We start from the raw sequence: 19073 nt of genomic DNA, 5'->3' as shown, positions 1-19073 counted from the left end.
TCTGCTTCGCCAGCTGCCGGAGTGCCTGCACATGTGCGATTAGCGCTGACCGCACTGCCCCACCGGCAGTGCAGTCTGTAGCCCAATGGCTACAATGGGCTACTGAAATCTCAGAGCGGTTGCCCTGGGACATGGTGTGATGCTGCCTAATATTGATACAATGGGCAACACTGCACCACCTGAAAAAAACTATGGGAGATGCATCTGCGAGCAGGACAAGAGGGATCACAGTAGGGATACTTAATATTTGCGTCTAACTCCCGAAAATGGGTGTTTTGGGGGGATTTGCCACAATTATATATAAGTAAATGGGCCCCTTAGTAAGAGGAAGCACATGAGGAGAGGGCCCTGTTCGTGAGAGCTTACATTCCACTGGGGAAGGGCAAATGTGACCCCTATACCTCAGGGAAAGGTTGGTAAGTAAATGTCCCTCTGAAGACCGCTATGTCATAATGTAATAATGGCCATTATTACATGGGATCTGCTTCTATATGACAGTCCGGCATATCTGCCCACAATGATCTGCAGCATCCAACTCAGATGGAAGTTCTGTCTCCTTCCCACCTCTAGCTTGGGCTTCCTGCCAATGTCTCCTCTACACACACACACACACATAGACACACAGCTGCTAACACCCTGAGACATCCCTCCCCTCGCCCCGCTCACTCCCTCTCTATACTCATTTGCAATGCCAGGCTCACTCATCACTGAGACTCCCAGGCTGGGGATGTGTGTCTGGGCTGCAGATCTTCCAGCCCTGCTGCAAGGAGGGGATTAGTCAATCTGATGCTGCCCTCTGCCCTGTCTCTTCCTGCCCAGCTGACGGAGAGTGCCGCAGCCCCAGTGTCTGGATGGAGCCCCAGCAAGGGCCTGGTCCCTCAGGTGAGAGTCTGTCAGGTGGATGCTGCTCCAGCCTTGTAGTGTGTAGCGGATGGGTTATATGTGGGTATCGGGAGCAGGTCTGGGATGCTGGACACACTGCTGCATTGTATAGAGAATATCCGGAGAGCATATCAATGTGTAGAAGTGATATAACCGGAGTTCTCCCCACCTCTTTATACACACTGAGGTAAGGAATGCACATGTACAATGCAATATTAAGTTGTCTTCATCCGTTCTCCTTGCAAGAGTGTTTTCCAGAGATTTTCCATGCATGGGTCCTATAGGGCAGCACAGTGGGAGAAGCCGGCAGATACTGTAACTGCAGGGAGAAGATTGTAGTCCCAGCAGTGTGCACAGACCACAATCCCATCTGCAGTGTTATTGCTGGGAGAGGGGGAGCAGTATATGTGGAATGCTGAGTATTTCTGCTGTATTAGAGACAGGACAGCTGCATGCAGATGCATTACTTCCAGGAGAAGGGACATGGACAGGGCAGTACAGGGACAGGGATGTACAGGGACAGGGCAGTACAGGGATGCGACAGGGCAGTACAGGGACTCTGACAGGACAGTACAGGCACAGGGCAGTACAGGGACTGCAACAGTGTAGTACAGCGATAGGGCAGTACAGGGACAGCAACGGGGCATTACAGTGACAGGGACTGCGACAGGGCAGTACAGGGACTGCGACAGGGCAGTACAGTACAGGGACTGCGACAGGGCAGTACACGGACAGTGCAGTTCAGTGACAGGGCATTACAGGGACAGCGACAAGGCAGTACAGGGACAGTGGACAGGGTAGTATAGTGACAGGGACATCGTGTCACAGTCCCCCGGACCAGTGGCGTCACTTACCGGGTCCGGGGGTATGTTCATCGTGGGCGCCCGTCCCATCACGCCCGGGCATCGGCGATCGGCAGCCGGGGCGTGCGGTGTCCCTCCCCGCCGGCAACAGGGAGCACTCAACAGCGCCGGTGGGGGAGGTGGCCGGCGTCTCAGCAGCAGGCGGGTGCGCGTTCACTAGGGGCGCGCGCGCCGCAGTACAAGTAAATTTAAAGTGACAGGCAGGAAATAAGTGGGCTTACCTGCAGGGATAAAAGGAAGTCCCTTGCAGGTAAACCTTGCCAGAGTATAGGCTCACATAAGTCTGCTCCAGCGTTCCCATATTGTTATTCATCGTGATTTGACCCCAGCTATTCCTGACCATCCATTTGCTATACCCCTGTGTACCGCCACTGTGATCTCCCGTGTACCGACCCAGCCTGACTCCGATTACCCGTCTGCCTGATTCCTGATACTAGTCATTCCCGTGTACCTGACCCGGCCTGTCCTGACCACTCTTTGCTGCACCACTTTGTACCGCACTGCCCATCTGGTTCTGACCCGGCTAGACGACCACGTCCATATTTACCCAGCACATCAGCTCATTAGGGAAACCTATCCAGGGGGCCGCGACCGACGTGTCGGGCGCCGCAGAAGCCCAAATCCCGCTTGGAGGGGTCACTGGCAGAAACCCCCCGGCACGGTTAGACTCCGCGCCCCTGTGATAGGTCAAGCCAATTCCCGAGCTGAAGTGCATCCTGAATTGTGACAGAATACTCTGGCCCAGTGAATATGGACCCAGCGGCTGGACCGTCTCCAAAGGAGCTCCTGGAACACCTCCTCACTAGGGTGGAAAAACAGGAGCAGGACCAAGCACAGATTATGCAGTGCCTCCAAACGTTGATGCAGCGGGTAGAATCGCCTCCGCCAACTCCTCCTGTGCCAGCACCGCCAGCCGTAGTAGTCGGGGCTCCGTCCTTGCGAATTCCTAACCCGGCCAAGTTTGATGGCAACCCCAAGGAATGTCGAGGGTTTTTGAACCAATGCTTAATCCAGTTCGAGGTCCAAGGGGCCTCTTTCCAAACGGAGAGGACGAAGGTGGCCTATATAATTTCCCTATTGACCGGTCAAGCTCTGTCCTGGGCTTCTCCTCTCTGGGAGGGAAACCATGCGATCGTCAACCGGAGTGCCGATTTCATTGCCGAATTCCGTAAAGTCTTCGACGAACCAGGAAGGGTGACTTCCTCCGCAGCAGCCATTCTTCGTCTGAAACAAGGGACCCAGACGGTGGGCCAGTACACTGTTCAATTCCGGACCCTAGCCTCCGAGGTAGGGTGGAATGAGGAGGCCTTGGTTGCTACTTTCACGCAGGGCCTTTCCGACAGAATCAAGGACGAATTGGCTTCCCGTGAACCTCCCGCTTCTTTGGATGATTTGATTTCCTTGTGTAATCGCATAGATCTTCGCCACCGAGAGAGAGAGAGAGAGAGAGAACAATCTCGCAGATACAGTTTCAAGCTAGCCCCTCGGTTCGTTCCCCCGGGCTCTAGTTCAGCCTCTGCACCGGTTGTGACAATCAACCAACCACCGGAAGAACCCATGCAGATTGGGAAATCCCGTCTTCCAATCGCAGAGAGAGAACGGAGATTCAGAAATCGCCTGTGTTTATATTGCGGAGAATCTGGACATCTTCTCTCCAACTGTCCCAAGCGTCCGGGAAACGACAGGACCTAACTGATGGCCAGGGGGTCAGTTTAGGTACCATCTCCTATACCCCTCCTCGAGTCTCCGCTGCCAGATTTACCATTGATGTCACCCTTCAAGGTCGAGATTCCCCCCAAGTCCTCAAGGCTTTCCTAGACTCAGGTGCAGATGGTAATTTCATCACCGCTCAGACAGCTAGAGATCTGGGAATACCATCTCAAGAGTTGTCCAATCCCCTACACATTATAGGGGTGGATGGTAATCGGCTCCCACTCTCCAGCATCCAAGCGTCTACCCAGCCTGTAACCCTGAGAGTCGGAGCTCTACATCAAGAGACCATTTCCTTCTTCGTCCTTCCCTCTGCTGAGAATCCAATCATTTTAGGATTGCCCTGGCTCCAGCAACATTCACCCGTGTTAGATTGGAGAGATCCGCAAATACTAGCGTGGGGAGAGGATTGTCATAGGCGATGCATATCCAAAATCGAGCGTCTCCAGTGTTCCTTCTCCTTAACAGAACCAAAATCCGAAGCCAACATTCCTGAACCTTACCAGGCTTACGCTGATGTCTTCAGTAAAAAGGAGGCAGAAAAACTACCGGTCCATAGAGATTGGGATTGCGCCATCGAATTAATTCCTGGGAAGACACCTCCTCGGGGCCGAGTATTTCCATTATCCTTGGTAGAGTCACAAGCGGTGTCCGAATACATCAAGGACAATCTGGAACGAGGCTTCATCCGCGAGTCCAAATCACCGGCAGGTGCGGGTCTATTCTTCGTCAAGAAGAAAGATGGGGGTCTGAGGCCCTGCATCGATTACAGGGGCTTGAATGCCATTACGGTGAAGGATCGCTTCCCCCTTCCCTTAATTTCTGAGCTTTTTGATAGGATCAAGGGGGCACGAGTTTTTACCAAATTGGATCTTCGTGGGGCATATAACTTAATTCGCATCAAACAGGGTGACGAATGGAAAACGGCGTTCAACACCCGGGACGGACACTTCGAATACCTAGTGATGCCGTTTGGGTTGAGCAATTCTCCAGCGGTATTTCAGAGATTTATGAATTCCATTTTTCAAGATCTGTTAAACAAGTTCATGGTGGTTTACCTCGATGACATACTGGTTTTTTCGAAGGACATCCAAGTGCACCGGGACCAGGTATGCGAAGTACTGTCCCGTCTCCGCAAATACCAGCTATACTGCAAACTTGAGAAGTGTTCCTTTGAACAACCGCAGATGCCGTTTTTGGGGTTCATTGTCACGAGTAATGAACTACGTATGGATCCGCAGAAATTGTCGGCTATTGCCAACTGGCCGCAACCAGTGGGGGTGAAGGCCATCCAACGATTTTTGGGATTCTGTAATTTTTACAGACAGTTCATCAAAAACTTCTCTTCGGTGGTGGCTCCTATAAACAGGCTTACCCGCAAGGGCGAGAACACTAAAGAATGGCCAACAGAGGCCAAGCAAGCCTTTTTTCTTCTGAAACAACTCTTCGTATCCGCTCCCATTCTAAGACGTCCCAATCCTGACCAGCCCTTCTTCTTGGAAGTGGATGCCTCATCAGTAGGAGTCGGAGCAGTACTCTCCCAGAAAGATGATACCAATAAATGGTATTCCTGCGGGTTTTTTTCCAAGAAATTTCAACCTGCAGAACGCAACTACGCAGTGGGAGATAAAGAATTACTAGCGATTAAATTGGCTCTACAGGAATGGCGACACATCTTGGAGGGGGCGAAATTCCCAGTGACGGTCTACACAGACCATAAGAATTTATTGTATCTTAAGACGGCACACTGCCTCAACTATCGTCAAGCAAGATGGTCACTATTCTTCGACCGGTTCGATCTGGTGCTAACATACCGTCCGGGAGATAAGAATGTTAAAGCAGACGCCCTTTCTAGAGCATATGGGCCAGCGGTCTCCGAAGAATTAAGTGAGCAAAAGCCCATCTTGAAATCATCCTGTTTCATCGCATCCTCCAGAAGAATCAAGATACCTGCGGGTAAGACATTTGTTTCCCCCAGGGCAAGAAGGGGTCTCATGCGGTGGTTCCACTCTTCACGCTTCTCTGGTCATGCGGGATCTGCTAAGACGCTAGAACTTATTTGTCGTGATTACTGGTGGCCATCCATAAGGTCTGACGTCAAGGACTTTGTGGCGGCTTGCAGTACTTGTGCCCAACATAAATCCACCACAAAAGCTCCAGCCGGGTTACTCCATCCTCTTCCCATCCCAAATCACCCCTGGGAGGACATTTCGATGGATTTCATATCTGAACTTCCGCTCAGCCACGGTTGCAACACCATCTGGGTGGTGGTAGATCGGTTCTCGAAAGCAGCTCACTTTATCCCGTTAAAAGGTCTCCCTTCGGCTCCCAAGCTAGCTCAAGTCTTTATCAAGGAAATCTTCCGTCTCCATGGCTTTCCTCGCAGCATTGTGTCAGACAGAGGAGTACAGTTTACCTCCAAATTTTGGCGGTCTTTATGTGCCTCATTTAACATTAAGCTCAACCTTTCATCGGCCTATCACCCTCAGAGTAATGGGCAAACTGAGAGGGTAAATCAGGACTTGGAGAAGTTTTTAAGAGTCTACGTATCGGCAAATCAAGATGACTGGGTATCCCTGCTTCCGTGGGCCGAATTTGCCCATAATAATCTCTTTCATGAATCTTCTGGGTACTCTCCATTTTTTGTCCAACATGGATTCCATCCCAATCTCCCTGAATTCTTTTCAAAGGCCAATGGCACACTTCCAGCAGTCCAACATGTGGTCAAGAATTTTCAAAACATTTGGTCAACAGTCAAGAGGAATCTCAGGAGGGCATCAGACCGCTACAGACAGGTTGCCAACACTAAAAGAAGAATTTCTCCTCAATTCAAACCTGGAGACAGAGTTTGGCTTTCCACCAAACATCTGCGGCTTAGAGTACCGTCTATGAAACTGGCCCAAAGATTTATTGGCCCATTCAGTATTTTGCAAATAATAAATCCAGTTGCCGTAAGACTTAGGCTCCCCAAGTCGTTGAGAATCCCCAATGTCTTCCATGTGTCTCTCCTCAAACCACTGGTTATTAACAAGTTTTCCAACACCAGACAACCTCCGGCACCTGTCACGGTAGAGGACCACGAGGAATATGAGGTTAACCAAATTCTGGATTCCAGAAGATCCCGAGGGAAGCTCCAATTCCTCGTAGACTGGAAGGGGTTTGGCCCAGAGGAGCGCTCTTGGGTCGAATCTTCTGAGATTCATGCTCCCCAGTTATTGCAAGACTTCCATCGCAAGTATCCTGACAAGCCGTTCTTGGGGTGTTCGGTGCCCACCCCTAGAGGAGGGGGTAATGTCACAGTCCCCCGGACCAGTGGCGTCACTTACCGGGTCCGGGGGTATGTTCATCGTGGGCGCCCGTCCCATCACGCCCGGGCATCGGCGATCGGCAGCCGGGGCGTGCGGTGTCCCTCCCCGCCGGCAACAGGGAGCACTCAACAGCGCCGGTGGGGGAGGTGGCCGGCGTCTCAGCAGCAGGCGGGTGCGCGTTCACTAGGGGCGCGCGCGCCGCAGTACAAGTAAATTTAAAGTGACAGGCAGGAAATAAGTGGGCTTACCTGCAGGGATAAAAGGAAGTCCCTTGCAGGTAAACCTTGCCAGAGTATAGGCTCACATAAGTCTGCTCCAGCGTTCCCATATTGTTATTCATCGTGATTTGACCCCAGCTATTCCTGACCATCCATTTGCTATACCCCTGTGTACCGCCACTGTGATCTCCCGTGTACCGACCCAGCCTGACTCCGATTACCCGTCTGCCTGATTCCTGATACTAGTCATTCCCGTGTACCTGACCCGGCCTGTCCTGACCACTCTTTGCTGCACCACTTTGTACCGCACTGCCCATCTGGTTCTGACCCGGCTAGACGACCACGTCCATATTTACCCAGCACATCAGCTCATTAGGGAAACCTATCCAGGGGGCCGCGACCGACGTGTCGGGCGCCGCAGAAGCCCAAATCCCGCTTGGAGGGGTCACTGGCAGAAACCCCCCGGCACGGTTAGACTCCGCGCCCCTGTGATAGGTCAAGCCAATTCCCGAGCTGAAGTGCATCCTGAATTGTGACACATCGACAGGGCAGTATAGGGACTGCGACAGGGCAGTACAGCAGTAGGGACAGTGACAGCAACAGGACAGGACAGTGACAGCAACAGGGACAGTAACAGAGCAGTACAGGGATTGTGACAGGGTAGTACAGGAACAGCGACAGGGCAGTACAGGGACAGTGCAGTACAGTGACATGGCAGTACAGGAACAGCAACAGGGCACTACAGGGAAAGTGATGGTGTTGCCATGAGGGTGACATCCAGGCACAAAGACCCCATGTTTAGTTTAAGTGTGCAAAGCTCTATAAGCCCCTAGTGTAATCCCCAGAGCAGAGTCTGACAGGCATCAGTGGGGAGGTCAGGGATGGGGAGTGTAATCTAGGCCGGTGTGACTGCCCAGACTCCCTGTATTGTCTACAATAAGCCAGAGATGCACAATGACATACTGCAGCTATAGAGTCACATACTGTATGACGGACAAAAGTCTAATTTGTAGAATTAGTTTGGAAGCGCTTCATGTACAAGTCTGTGATCAGCCTCAGTCATTCCAGCAGCTTCATCGTCATACGGCTCAGCCGCGTGATGCTGCCAATGGCAACAGATTGGTGCCCCTAGAGAGTGGCACGCTGGGAGTCATGTGGCACTTATTCCAAGTGACACTTTCCTCTAGGGGATTTCGTAGAGCTGAAACTACAACACCATTATCCAGTGCCAAGTGCAGCATTAGCCATGGCTACCACATATGTCCAACTGTAATCCTATGCCACCCCTGTCTTTCTGCCCCTATAGAGTGCAAACTCTTCTCCTAACCCACTGCTCTCCCCTCTGTGTCACCCCCTATAGAGTGTAAGCTATCCTCCTAACCCTCTGCTCTCACCTCTGTGTCACCCCTGTCTGTCTGCCCCTATAGAGTGTAAGCTCTTCTCCTAACCCACCGTTCTCCCCTCTGTGTCACCCCTGTCTGTCCCTCCCCTATAGAGTGTAAGTTCTTTACCTAACCCACTGCTCCCCCCTCTGTGTCACCCCTGTCTGTCCCTCCCCTATAGAGTGTAAGTTCTTCACCTAACCCACTGCTCCCCCCTCTGTGTCACCCCTGTCTGCCCCTCCCCTATAGAGTGAAAGCTCTTCTCCTAACCCACCGCTCTCCCCTCTGTGTGTCACCCCTGTCTGTCCCTCCCCTATAGAGTGCAAGCTCTCCTCCTAACCCACCGTTCTCCTCTCTGTGTCCTCCCTGTCTTTATGTTCCCTAAGGATCGGCTCTGAGGTCACCTATAGACCCAGTGCAGTAAGGATCAGTGCTGAGATGAGCATATTGATATCCTTACAAAAAATAAGGATCAAATATGGTTTGAGGTAACATGTTTAAAAACGGGGCAGACTAGATGGGCCAAGTGGTTCTTATCTGCCGTCAAATTCTATGTTTCTATGAGGTCACTACTAGACCCAGTAACATAAGGATAGGCACTGAGGTAACTACTAGACCCAGTGACGTAAGGATCGGGAGTGAGGTCACTACTAGGCCCAGTAATGTAAGGATCGGCGCTGATGTCACCCCTAGACCCAGTAATGTAAGGATCGGCACTGAGGTCTCTACAAGGCCCAGTGAAGTAATGATTGGCAAGGAGGTCACTACTAGGCCCAGTGACATAAGGATCGGCACTGAGGTCACTTCTAGACCCAGTGCAGTAAGGATCGGCACTGATGTCACCCCTAGACCCAGTGACATAAGGATCAGCACTGAGGTCACTACTAGACCCAGTGCAGTAAGGATCAGCACTGAGGTCACTACTAGACCCAGTGAAGTAAGGATCAGCACTGAGGTCACTACTAGGCCCAGTGATGTAAGGATCGGCCAGGAGGTCACTACTAGACCCAGTGCAGTAAGGTTCAGCAAGGAGGTCACTACTAGACCCAGTGAAGTAAGGATCGGCACTGAGGTCACTACTAGGCCCAGTGATGTAAGGATCAGCCAGGAGGTCACTACTAGACCCAGTGCAGTAAGGATCAGCAAGGAGGTCACTTCTAGTCCCAGTAATGTAAGGATCAGCACTGAGGTCACTACTAGACCCAGTGATGTAAGGATCGGTACTGAGGTCACTACTAGACCCAGTGCAGTAAGGATCGGCACTGATGTCACCCCTAGACCCAGTGAAGTAAGGATCGGCACTGAGGTCACTACTAGATCCAGTGCAGTAAGGATCGAAACTGATGTCCCCTTTAGACCCAGTGAAGTAAGGATAGGCACTGAGGTCACTCCTAGGCCCAGTGAAGTAAGGATCGGCACTGAGGTCACTACTAGACCTGGACATAAATGGTGGTGTAAGCATTCTGGTTTCTCTAAGCTTGTTTACTGTCAAAACAATTGTCACCTTCATCCTCCTCTGGTCTCCCCCAATGGACTTTATCTAACAACCACTGAAAGTTCCTCCCTTGACCTTTTCTTTTCCACTTGTGCTCAATCTCTTGGTTCTTACGACCTTCCCACTCTTTGGACAAGGATAATTAGAAGTAGCTTCATACAGTTAAAATTGTCACATTTTCTAGCAGGAACAAATAGCTTAATCAGTAAGGTGGCTGCCTCCAGTGTTACTGGTGATGGGTATGAATCCTGGGTATGGCAGAATGTTAAAGTGTGTGTAAAATATAGAGAATGTGACCAAATGTTCTGGGGCTGGAGGGGCAGTTGGCTAGCGGCGGCAGGAAGAAGCTAAATGTCATAATGATTAAAACAGTTAATTGGCAGTTGACTCTAAGTGACCCCAAGTGAGCCAATAGTATATAATGACATTCATAATCTGTGTCCAAGTAGATAAGTGGAATAGCCTACCATCAGAGGTGGTAGACGCAAATACAGTAGTGCAATTTAAACATGCTTGGGATAGGCATATTGATATCCTTACAAAAAAATAAGGATCAAATATGGTTTGAGGTAACATGTTTAAAAAAGGGGCAGACTAGATGGGCCAAGTGGTTCTTATCTGCCATCAAATTCTATGTTTCTATGTTTCTTAATTATCTAGGTCTTCATATCTTATTTTGTGTGTCCCATGTGTAGAGCAGACCCGAGAAGTCCAGAACACAACCAGCCTACACTCTAATACCCCGACTGAGGTGACCGTACAGGAACCTCAACACTCACTTGGGGTGGAAGAGGAAACTGGAGTCTTGGCACCTAGTTCGGGGCTTCTACAGGTCACAGAGCGAAGACGTGAGTACCTCCACCCATAGACCACTTTTTTTGCCCCATTTAGGACATGCAATGGACCTGTTTCCTAATATAAGCTGCTGACTAAATGATGTAGTGATAGTTTGCTTTAGACCTGATGGAGACTTGACACCAGTACCAGACACCTTTTTATTTTTTAGAGCTAATTCAGGGTTTCATATCACCACAGGATTATTGTCATCTCAGGCCATAGTGTGCATCATCCCATAACCTCTGTATTGTCCCCGTAGAGCCTCTCAGTAGCGTCTCCTCCCTGGAAGTGCACTTCGATCTTCTGGACTTGACAGAGCTCACAGATATGTCCGACCAGGAGCTGGCTGAGGTGTTCGCTGATTCTGATGATGAAAACCCCCACAATGAGCCTCCACCAGGTGTGAAAGCCCCCCATTACATCATAACAAATGAAGGGGCATACACAGGGTAGAGAGCTGAGAGACTGGGCAAGGGGTGGATGACCAATCCTTCAAGACCATGCACCCCACAGCTGATGAGCCAGTTATTGCAGAGTAAAGTGTGTGCATGTCCTGGATGTGTGAGGAACCATCTCAGCAGTTGGCCTTCATGACCTTGGTTCCCTAGTAAGGACAGAGATACGGGATAGATGATACCCTAGGCCTAGATCATATCATGTACTCAGGTTTCTGCATTTGCAGTTAATGTGTTGGGGGAATTCCTTCTCGTCTGACATATTGCTTTTCACACTCAGGTTTGCAATTACCTCCCCTCCCTCGGGCTGGCTATCTGCGTTCTCCCTCCTGGACCAGGACACGAGCAGAAAGGGAAAAGAAACACCTCAGTGACTCCGAGCTGCAAGGAGGCCTGCTGGACACTTTCCTTGCTGCAGAGAGAGCCAAAGAGAATTAAAAGCCTTTACCCTCCCCCCACTCATATTGGTCCCCACGGCCCTCTTATCACCCATATCAGGGAATGGACCACAGAAAGTGCCAAGACCATAGCTCTCCAAACTGCATTGACTACAGAGACTCATCAGACTGATAGATAGGAACGTGCCTACCCCAAGCAGAAGTAGACAGGTCCAGAGAATCGATCATTGTATGTTATTGGAGAATAGGAAAATTTTTGTTTCGGAGCGGTGGTAAAGACAGAATCTCCTGCCGTAATTAGTAATAGAACCTCAAGAAGCATTGGTACAAGAATGATAAAGACCAAGTGGAGACTTGGTACCTCAAGCCGTCCTGAAGACCTAAGGCATTGTTATACCACTATCTGTGTAATGAGTGATACCCTGGTGCTGGGGATTCTCTGATACCCAATGGAATGACACAGGAGACCACATGTAGCAGACCTGGGAGAGCTGGATGGACATCTCCCCAGAGAGATGCAAGGTGGAGGAGCACACTGTAGGATTTGCAGTTTTGGGACAGACTTCAATAAACATTACATCCTTCATAAGCACAGATTGTCCCCCCGCAGCCTTAAACACATCCCATCTACCACACCTTAGCTTTGGTGGCCTCGGAACCCTGACTATGGAAGCACTTTGATGGGGAGACGCATTGCACAAACCCATATTTATCCATCAGTCCTCACATCACCTTGCAGAGCGGTGGCGCCACTTCTATGTTGCCTATTGCAAAGTCCAAGTGACCACTTTTTGTTTTGTTACTACGGTGACACTTTTGCACTTTAAATCACATGACTACGCCCCACAGCATTGGGATTATTTCCTTTAGGCCAGTCAGGGGTTTATGACACTTACAAGGTTTATCACTATAGTTCCAGACGCCTCTGTCGCTTCAACGTGTTGCATTATATTTATCCTGAGCCGCAAATGTCCTGACTGACCAGGTCAGTGAGTCCCTGGATAAAACAAAACGGCTGCAGCAGAGAACCCGTAGGAACATGGAGGCTCAGGGCACGCTAATGCTGTATAAACCCACTTTCCCCCACCCATTCACCATGTAGGCCCTGGCATTAAATGCACTAACTTGACTTAAAGGTGAAACTCAGAATGGACTTCTCTCCTAACCAAGCCCATCCGTTGGAAGCATTGTGGTGGGATGACTTTGTCCTGGACCCCTGGCTCGTATTGGCAATGGCTGCTGGGCTGACACATTTCCATCTGCTGAACTCCATGTGGAGCTGCCTAGGGTGCGCTGTAAGCTGCACCTGATCGAACAGACACCACTATGATCAGATGAACTCATGTCTGCATCTTACTTGGGTTGTCCATCTCTCCAGCTCTTGTGGGGTCCAGATGATGGCGGTCCTTGTTACTGGTAAAGCAGAGATAGATACGAGATCTCAGGTTGGGGCCCTTACCGTCAGCTTTGCATTCTGGGCCTTTTTCAGAGATGTGTACTAATGCTTTCGCAGCTGCGATCCTAAATGCAACTAATGTGTAAAAACACGATGCCGCTGCTTGGAGATGCGCACAGACAGTGTCGCAAATCCCTGCAACTGTGTACAACAGAGGTTGCAGATCTTTCATCGATCGACTCCAAGTAGCCCTGTATCTAAGACGGCTTTAACTCTCCTGACCCAACTCGTTGCGCATAAAATGTGGGGGGATCCTCATCCAATGACCTGCACCACAGTGATATAACCGTTCCTAGTGTATTGATTAGGCTGCACTGTTCTGAATACTGGTTCTGCCCAGATACATTGCTGCCATCACTGAAATGAATCAACATAAAGGGCCAGATGCACTAAGCTTCAAAAGTGATAAAATGGAGAGTGATAAATAGCCAGCCAATCAGCTACTTCCTGCCATGTCACAGACTGTGTTTGAAAAATGTCAGGCAGGAGCTGATTGGCTGTTTGTTCATCACTCTCCCTTTTATCACTTTTAAAGCTTAGTGCATCTGTCCCAAGGACATTAGTTTGTAGATGTCCAGATATGGAGACTCGGCGCTATTTTCTTATGCGTGGCCCTAAGTGCCTCTATCTTAGCCTTCTTGAAAACAAGAACTTGGGACACTTTATGTCCCTTTAAGAATCATTCTAAAGGGGCATACACACGTAGAGATCTGTGCTGAGCAATTTTGCTAAGCTATTTTGCTAAGCAATTTTGCTGGTGTCAAGATCTCCCATGGGGAGCACATACACATGCAGAGTTTTGTGCTAAGTGATTTTGCTAAGCGATTTTGCTAAGCAATTTTGCTTAAGCAAAAAAAGTCAGGGTAATGGTTCAGAATGAGAGATTGTGATCAGTATCTCTCATTCTGTACACACAGAGAGATTTGCAGTCATTTGCTAAGCAATCTTACTAGATTGTGACTGCATGCACTGACTTAGTTAGCAAGAGATATTTAATCTCTCGGAGCATACACACGGAGAGATCTGTGCTTACTTTCTAAGCAATCTAGTCAGATTGCTTAGAAAATAGCACAAATTTGCTCCGTGTGTACACCCCTTAAGAACTTAAGGGTCACCCCAGTGCTAGGCACAGCATCAATAGCCACCCCCCAATTTTATGGGTCACATATCTCACTGCAACCCATGTAGATGAGAACTCTGAGTACTTTGCTGGCTAGCCTGCTGATTGGACAGCCCCTAGGCCCAGGTGCACCATGATTGGTCCATCCATTTGCCAGAAGCTACCAAATGTTCATACTGTGCCCATTTCCTACCCACTAACACCACACACACAGTACAGTGGCAATTCCTGACTCTTATTACATTAAACAAAGCATGCTGGCTGGGTCCCAGAAATCTCTAACAATATTGCTTACCTGCCTCTAGAAACATCAATTATTAACACTTACATGAGTTAAGGGCGAGCAGGAGACAAGAGGGAGATAAATACCAAAATCAGATTATTCACTGAACAGGGAAACGACAAGACAATGGCGGCTCGGGACTCCAAATGGAGAGTGGCCAATCTAACGTCACTGCGCTGCCAAAGGTTTCCATCTCAGCGACCAATTCCTGCCTCACCTCACACTCTGATGTACTAAGCCTGGTGAAGTTATAAAGTGGAAGGTGATAATGCAGCAGCCAATCCGAAACAATCAGTAATTTTTCAAACCCAGCCTGTATCAAGACAGTAAGGAGCCGATTGGTTGCTACTTTATCACCTTTTACTTTTTCACCTCACCAGGCTTAGTACATCTGCCTCACTATTAGCTGGGGCTTATTACAGATGCAGTGCTGAGTTGGGACTTATTACAGAATGATGCAGCACTGAGCTGGGGCCTATTACAGATGTAGCGCTGAGCTGGGGCCTATTACAGATGCAGCGCTGAGCTGGAGCTTATTGCAGATGCAGCGCTGAGCTGAGGCTTACTACAGGTGCAGTGCTGAGCTGGGGCCTATTACAGATGCAGCGTTGAGTTAGGGCCTATTACAGATGCAGTGCTGAGATGGGGCTTATTACAGGTGCTGAGCTGAGGCTTATTACAGGTGCTGAGCTGAGGCTTATTACAGGTGCAGTGCTGAGCTGGGGCTTATTACAGATGCAGCGCTGAGCTGGGGCTTAATATAGATGCAGTGCTGAGCTCCTCTACTGTTGGGTGGTGATACAATGGGGAGTCCTCTACTGTCGGGTGGTAATGATACAATGGGGAGTCCTCTACTGCCGGGTGCTAATGATACAATGGGGAGTCTTCTACTGTCGAGTGGTAATGATACACTGGGGAGTCCTCTACTGTCCAGTGGTAATGATACAATGGGGAGTCCTCTGTCGGGTGGTAATGATACAATGGGGAGTCCTCTATTGTTGGGCAGTAATGATATAATAGGGAGTCCTCTGTTGGGTGGTAATGATACAATGGGGAGTCTTCTACTGTTGGTGGTAATGATACAATGGGGAGTCCTCTACTGTTGGGCGGTAATGATACAATCGGGAGTCCTCAACTGTTGGGCGGTAATGACACAATGGGGAATCTTCTATTGTCCGGAGGTATTGATACAATGGGGAGTCCTCTACTGTCAGCGGTATTGATGCAATGGGGAGTCCTCTACTGTTGGGTGGTACTGATATAATGGGGAGTCCTCTACTGTTGGGTGGTACTGATATAATGGGGAGTCCTCTACTGTTGGGCGGTAATGATACAACGGGGAGTCCTCTACTGTCAGGCGGTAATGATATAATGGGGAGTCCTCTACTGTCGGGTGGTATTGATACAATGGGGAGTCCTCTACTGTCAGCAGTATTGATACAATGGGGAGTCCTCTACTGTCAGCAGTATTGATACAATGGGGAGTCCTTTACTGTTGGGCGGTAATGATACAATGGGGAGTCCTCTACTGTCGGGTGGTAATGATACAATGGGGAGTCCTCTACTGTCGGGCGGTAATGATACAATGGGGAGTCCTCTACTGTCAGGTGGCAATGATACCATGGGGAGTCTACTGTACCGGATCGATTGCTTTGAAATCTTAGACTAGTTTTTATTTCTCTGTACAGCCCCAGGGACTGCATGGGGCGCAGTTAGGAAAACAGTGAAGCGTTAAATGGTGCAAAATCTCATACTGGATTTATCATTGGACTCAAAAGCATTGGTGCAGAAGGAATAGCGCGCTAGTCTGTTAGGTGCTGCAGAACCCTTGTGGCACCGGTAGCGGGATGATAGATTGACAATGTTTTGGCCGACAGGTACAAAAGGTCAACAGATGAAAGGTCAACAGTGCTTAGAGTCGGCAAATGCAAAAGGCTGACAAGGTCAAAAGTTCAACATATCAATTGTTGACAAATTTTGAGGCTATTGCTTTATTTACTCTCCATGTGGACATTTATTGGATATATCAGTAACCTGTGGCGGCCGAAGCGGGCTTGCCAGGGTACACGTTTGCACTGATGCTGGTCATATAACACGGAATATAATTTTTGTCCTAAAAACCCCTTAAAACTTGTGTCGGCCATGACCATGGCGACCTTTTTACCGGGTATGGATCATTGGATAGACAGCATATGGTCAACACCACTAGGTCGACATGCATGAAGGTCGACATGACTGAATGTCAACATGAGGTTAGGGCGACACGAGCATTAGGTCAACAAACATGGGGAAAGTTGACAGTCAAAAGGTCGACATGGGATTTTTCCACTTTTTTTTGTCCCGAAATTCAACACAGTCCACATGGACACTATCCCTTTTCACCAGGTCGACCTTTTGCAACCGTCGACCTTAACGACTGCCAACCTATGGCATGTCAGCTAAATCATTGTTTATCTATCATCTGGATACCGGCACCACAAGGAATCTGCAGTGCCTAAAAAGTACTTGTTCCATATGTTGTCGACCTATTGAGTGTCTACCTAGACCATGCATGTCCAAACTGTGGCCCTCCAGCTGTTGTGAAACTACTGCCCATTTTGAGAACAAATTTGTACTGGGATCAGATCTAAATAAGGGCCATAGGGCCTTATTCTAGTTAACTTTTTCTGTCAAAATCCTTCTTAAGCTGTGTACACACGGGGGGCGATAGGGGCTGATATCGCTGGGAATATGGTCGCTGGCGACCATATTGCCAGTGATGGGAGTGTGTCTCGGCGATAAATCGCCGGGTGTGCGCTCCCCTTTTCTGCCCCATTCTAATCGCTGGTCACAGGAGCTTGCTCCTGCGACCAGCTGATTACCTCTACGGCACCGCTGGCTGAGGTTCCTTTTCATCAGCGACCATCTCTGGTCGCTGATGAAAAGGGGACACTGAGCAATATATTGCTCAGTAATATATTGCTAGCAGTACACACGGGGCTTAGTCCATCTTAAGCCCCGTGTGTACGGGGCTTAAGATGGACAAAACCATGAGCACTGCAGGTGGGGCAGATGTTACTTGTGCAGAGAGAATTAGATTTGAGTGGGGTTTTACTTCAAAGTGAGATCTATATTGCAGTGTAAAAATAAAGCAGCCAGTATTTACCCTGCACAGAAACAAAATAACCCAAAATTTAATTCTCTCTGCACATTTTACATCTGCCCCCCTGCAGTGCACATGGGTTTGTCCATCTAAGAAGGATTTTATCAGAAAGAGTGAACTAGAATAAGGCCCATAGTTTGGACATGCCTGACCTAGACACTACCCGGACAGACCAGAAAATCTATTGCTAAGGTAGAGAGGAAAGACAAGGGGAGCAGTAACCTAACAGGTTTTTACTTGGAGTTCTACAGACCACCTGCTAGTTACGACAATGGGAATCATAGCATTACACCTGGGGGACGGGTCACCCCTCCCAATACACCTTCCAGTCCCACCAGTAGGCTGCAGCTCCCAGACAGGTCCCAATTAGATCCATAGTTGAGGATAGACTTGTTGGTTGTACGAGTTCTGGCTTTTTCCAAATGTTTCTACCTTCCAGTACAGAACCTCTTCGTTACCAGTCAGGCGTCTGTCATTTACAGCTATGACTGGTATAAAGCATGGAGTGATCGTGGTCTCAGCTCTGGAGCAGACGCAAGATCCATACACAGCGTAAACATTACCAATACACCTGGAGGCAGCCATCTTGTGGGCTGAACCAAAATACATACAAGCCTATGAATTCACTAGGAACACCCTCACAGACCGTGACCTGATCTCCATCTTGGAACAAGCTATTTCAGGAATCTCCATGTATTTTACCATGACAGACTATCCGTATACCATAGGTTCTCAAACCCAGTCCTCAGGACCCAAAACAGTACTGTACCTTGTTTTTCAGATCTCTTCACAGAATCCCAAGTGCAATGATAAGCGCCACCTGAGAACCTATTAAAACGTGTCAGTGCGTAATAACTCCACATGTGCACCTGCTGGGTGACCTGGGAAATATGTTAGGTACTTGTGTATTATCACGGCGCCCACGAAATCGGCCGAAAATCGCATGGAAAAATCGGATGCTATTTTGCGGCCGATTTTCGCACACCTTGCACACCCCCGATTTCCATCGTAGTGCATCGCATGCAATATAGTGGCATGTGATGCATGCCATGCGATGCATGTGAAGCAATTCGATTTGTAATTGTACAATCACCCTAATGGGTGCTTACAATGTTAAATGCACTGCCATTGTTAACGCCACCCCCACTATCAACGCCAACCCGAAGCGTGGTGAGCGTAGCGAGCCCGCGAGGGGAGGCGGTACACGTCCTCCAACCTTTTCATACTCCCACTATCCACATCGGCGTTGAGTTGATTTTAGATAGTGTGGCGAGCGCAGCGAGCCACCGAGCCCGAAGCGTGGCGAGTGCAGCGAGCCCCGCGGAATACATGTAAAGTAATCCGCGTCCGCTCGCCACACTATCTAAAATCAACTCCACGCCAACGTGGATAGTGGGGGTATGAAAAGGTCGGAGGACGCGTACCGCTGCGCTCGCCACGCTTCGGGTTGGCGTTGATAGTGGGGGTGGCGTTAACAATGGGGGTGCATTTAACATTGCGAATCACATCGCATTGCATGCCACT

At 49.3% G+C, this 19073-nt stretch overlaps 1 protein-coding gene across 1 annotated transcript; it reads left to right on the top strand.

Moving 5' to 3' along the window:
- Positions 1-609: 609 nt before the first annotated feature.
- Positions 610-18725, top strand: DBNDD1 (dysbindin domain containing 1). Its single transcript, XM_083165434.1, has 4 exons — positions 610-882; positions 10554-10706; positions 10955-11095; positions 11431-18725. Exons 1-4 carry the CDS (start codon positions 852-854, stop codon positions 11586-11588), a joined length of 483 nt encoding a protein of 160 aa, XP_083021560.1. The 5' UTR covers positions 610-851; the 3' UTR covers positions 11589-18725.
- The last annotated feature ends 348 nt before the right edge of the window (positions 18726-19073 follow it).

The sequence above is a fragment of the Crinia signifera genome, chromosome 11 (assembly GCF_055691185.1).
Source record: "Crinia signifera chromosome 11, ASM5569118v1, whole genome shotgun sequence".
Taxonomy (NCBI): domain Eukaryota; kingdom Metazoa; phylum Chordata; class Amphibia; order Anura; family Myobatrachidae; genus Crinia; species Crinia signifera.
This window is presented reverse-complemented; position numbering and strand designations above follow the sequence as displayed.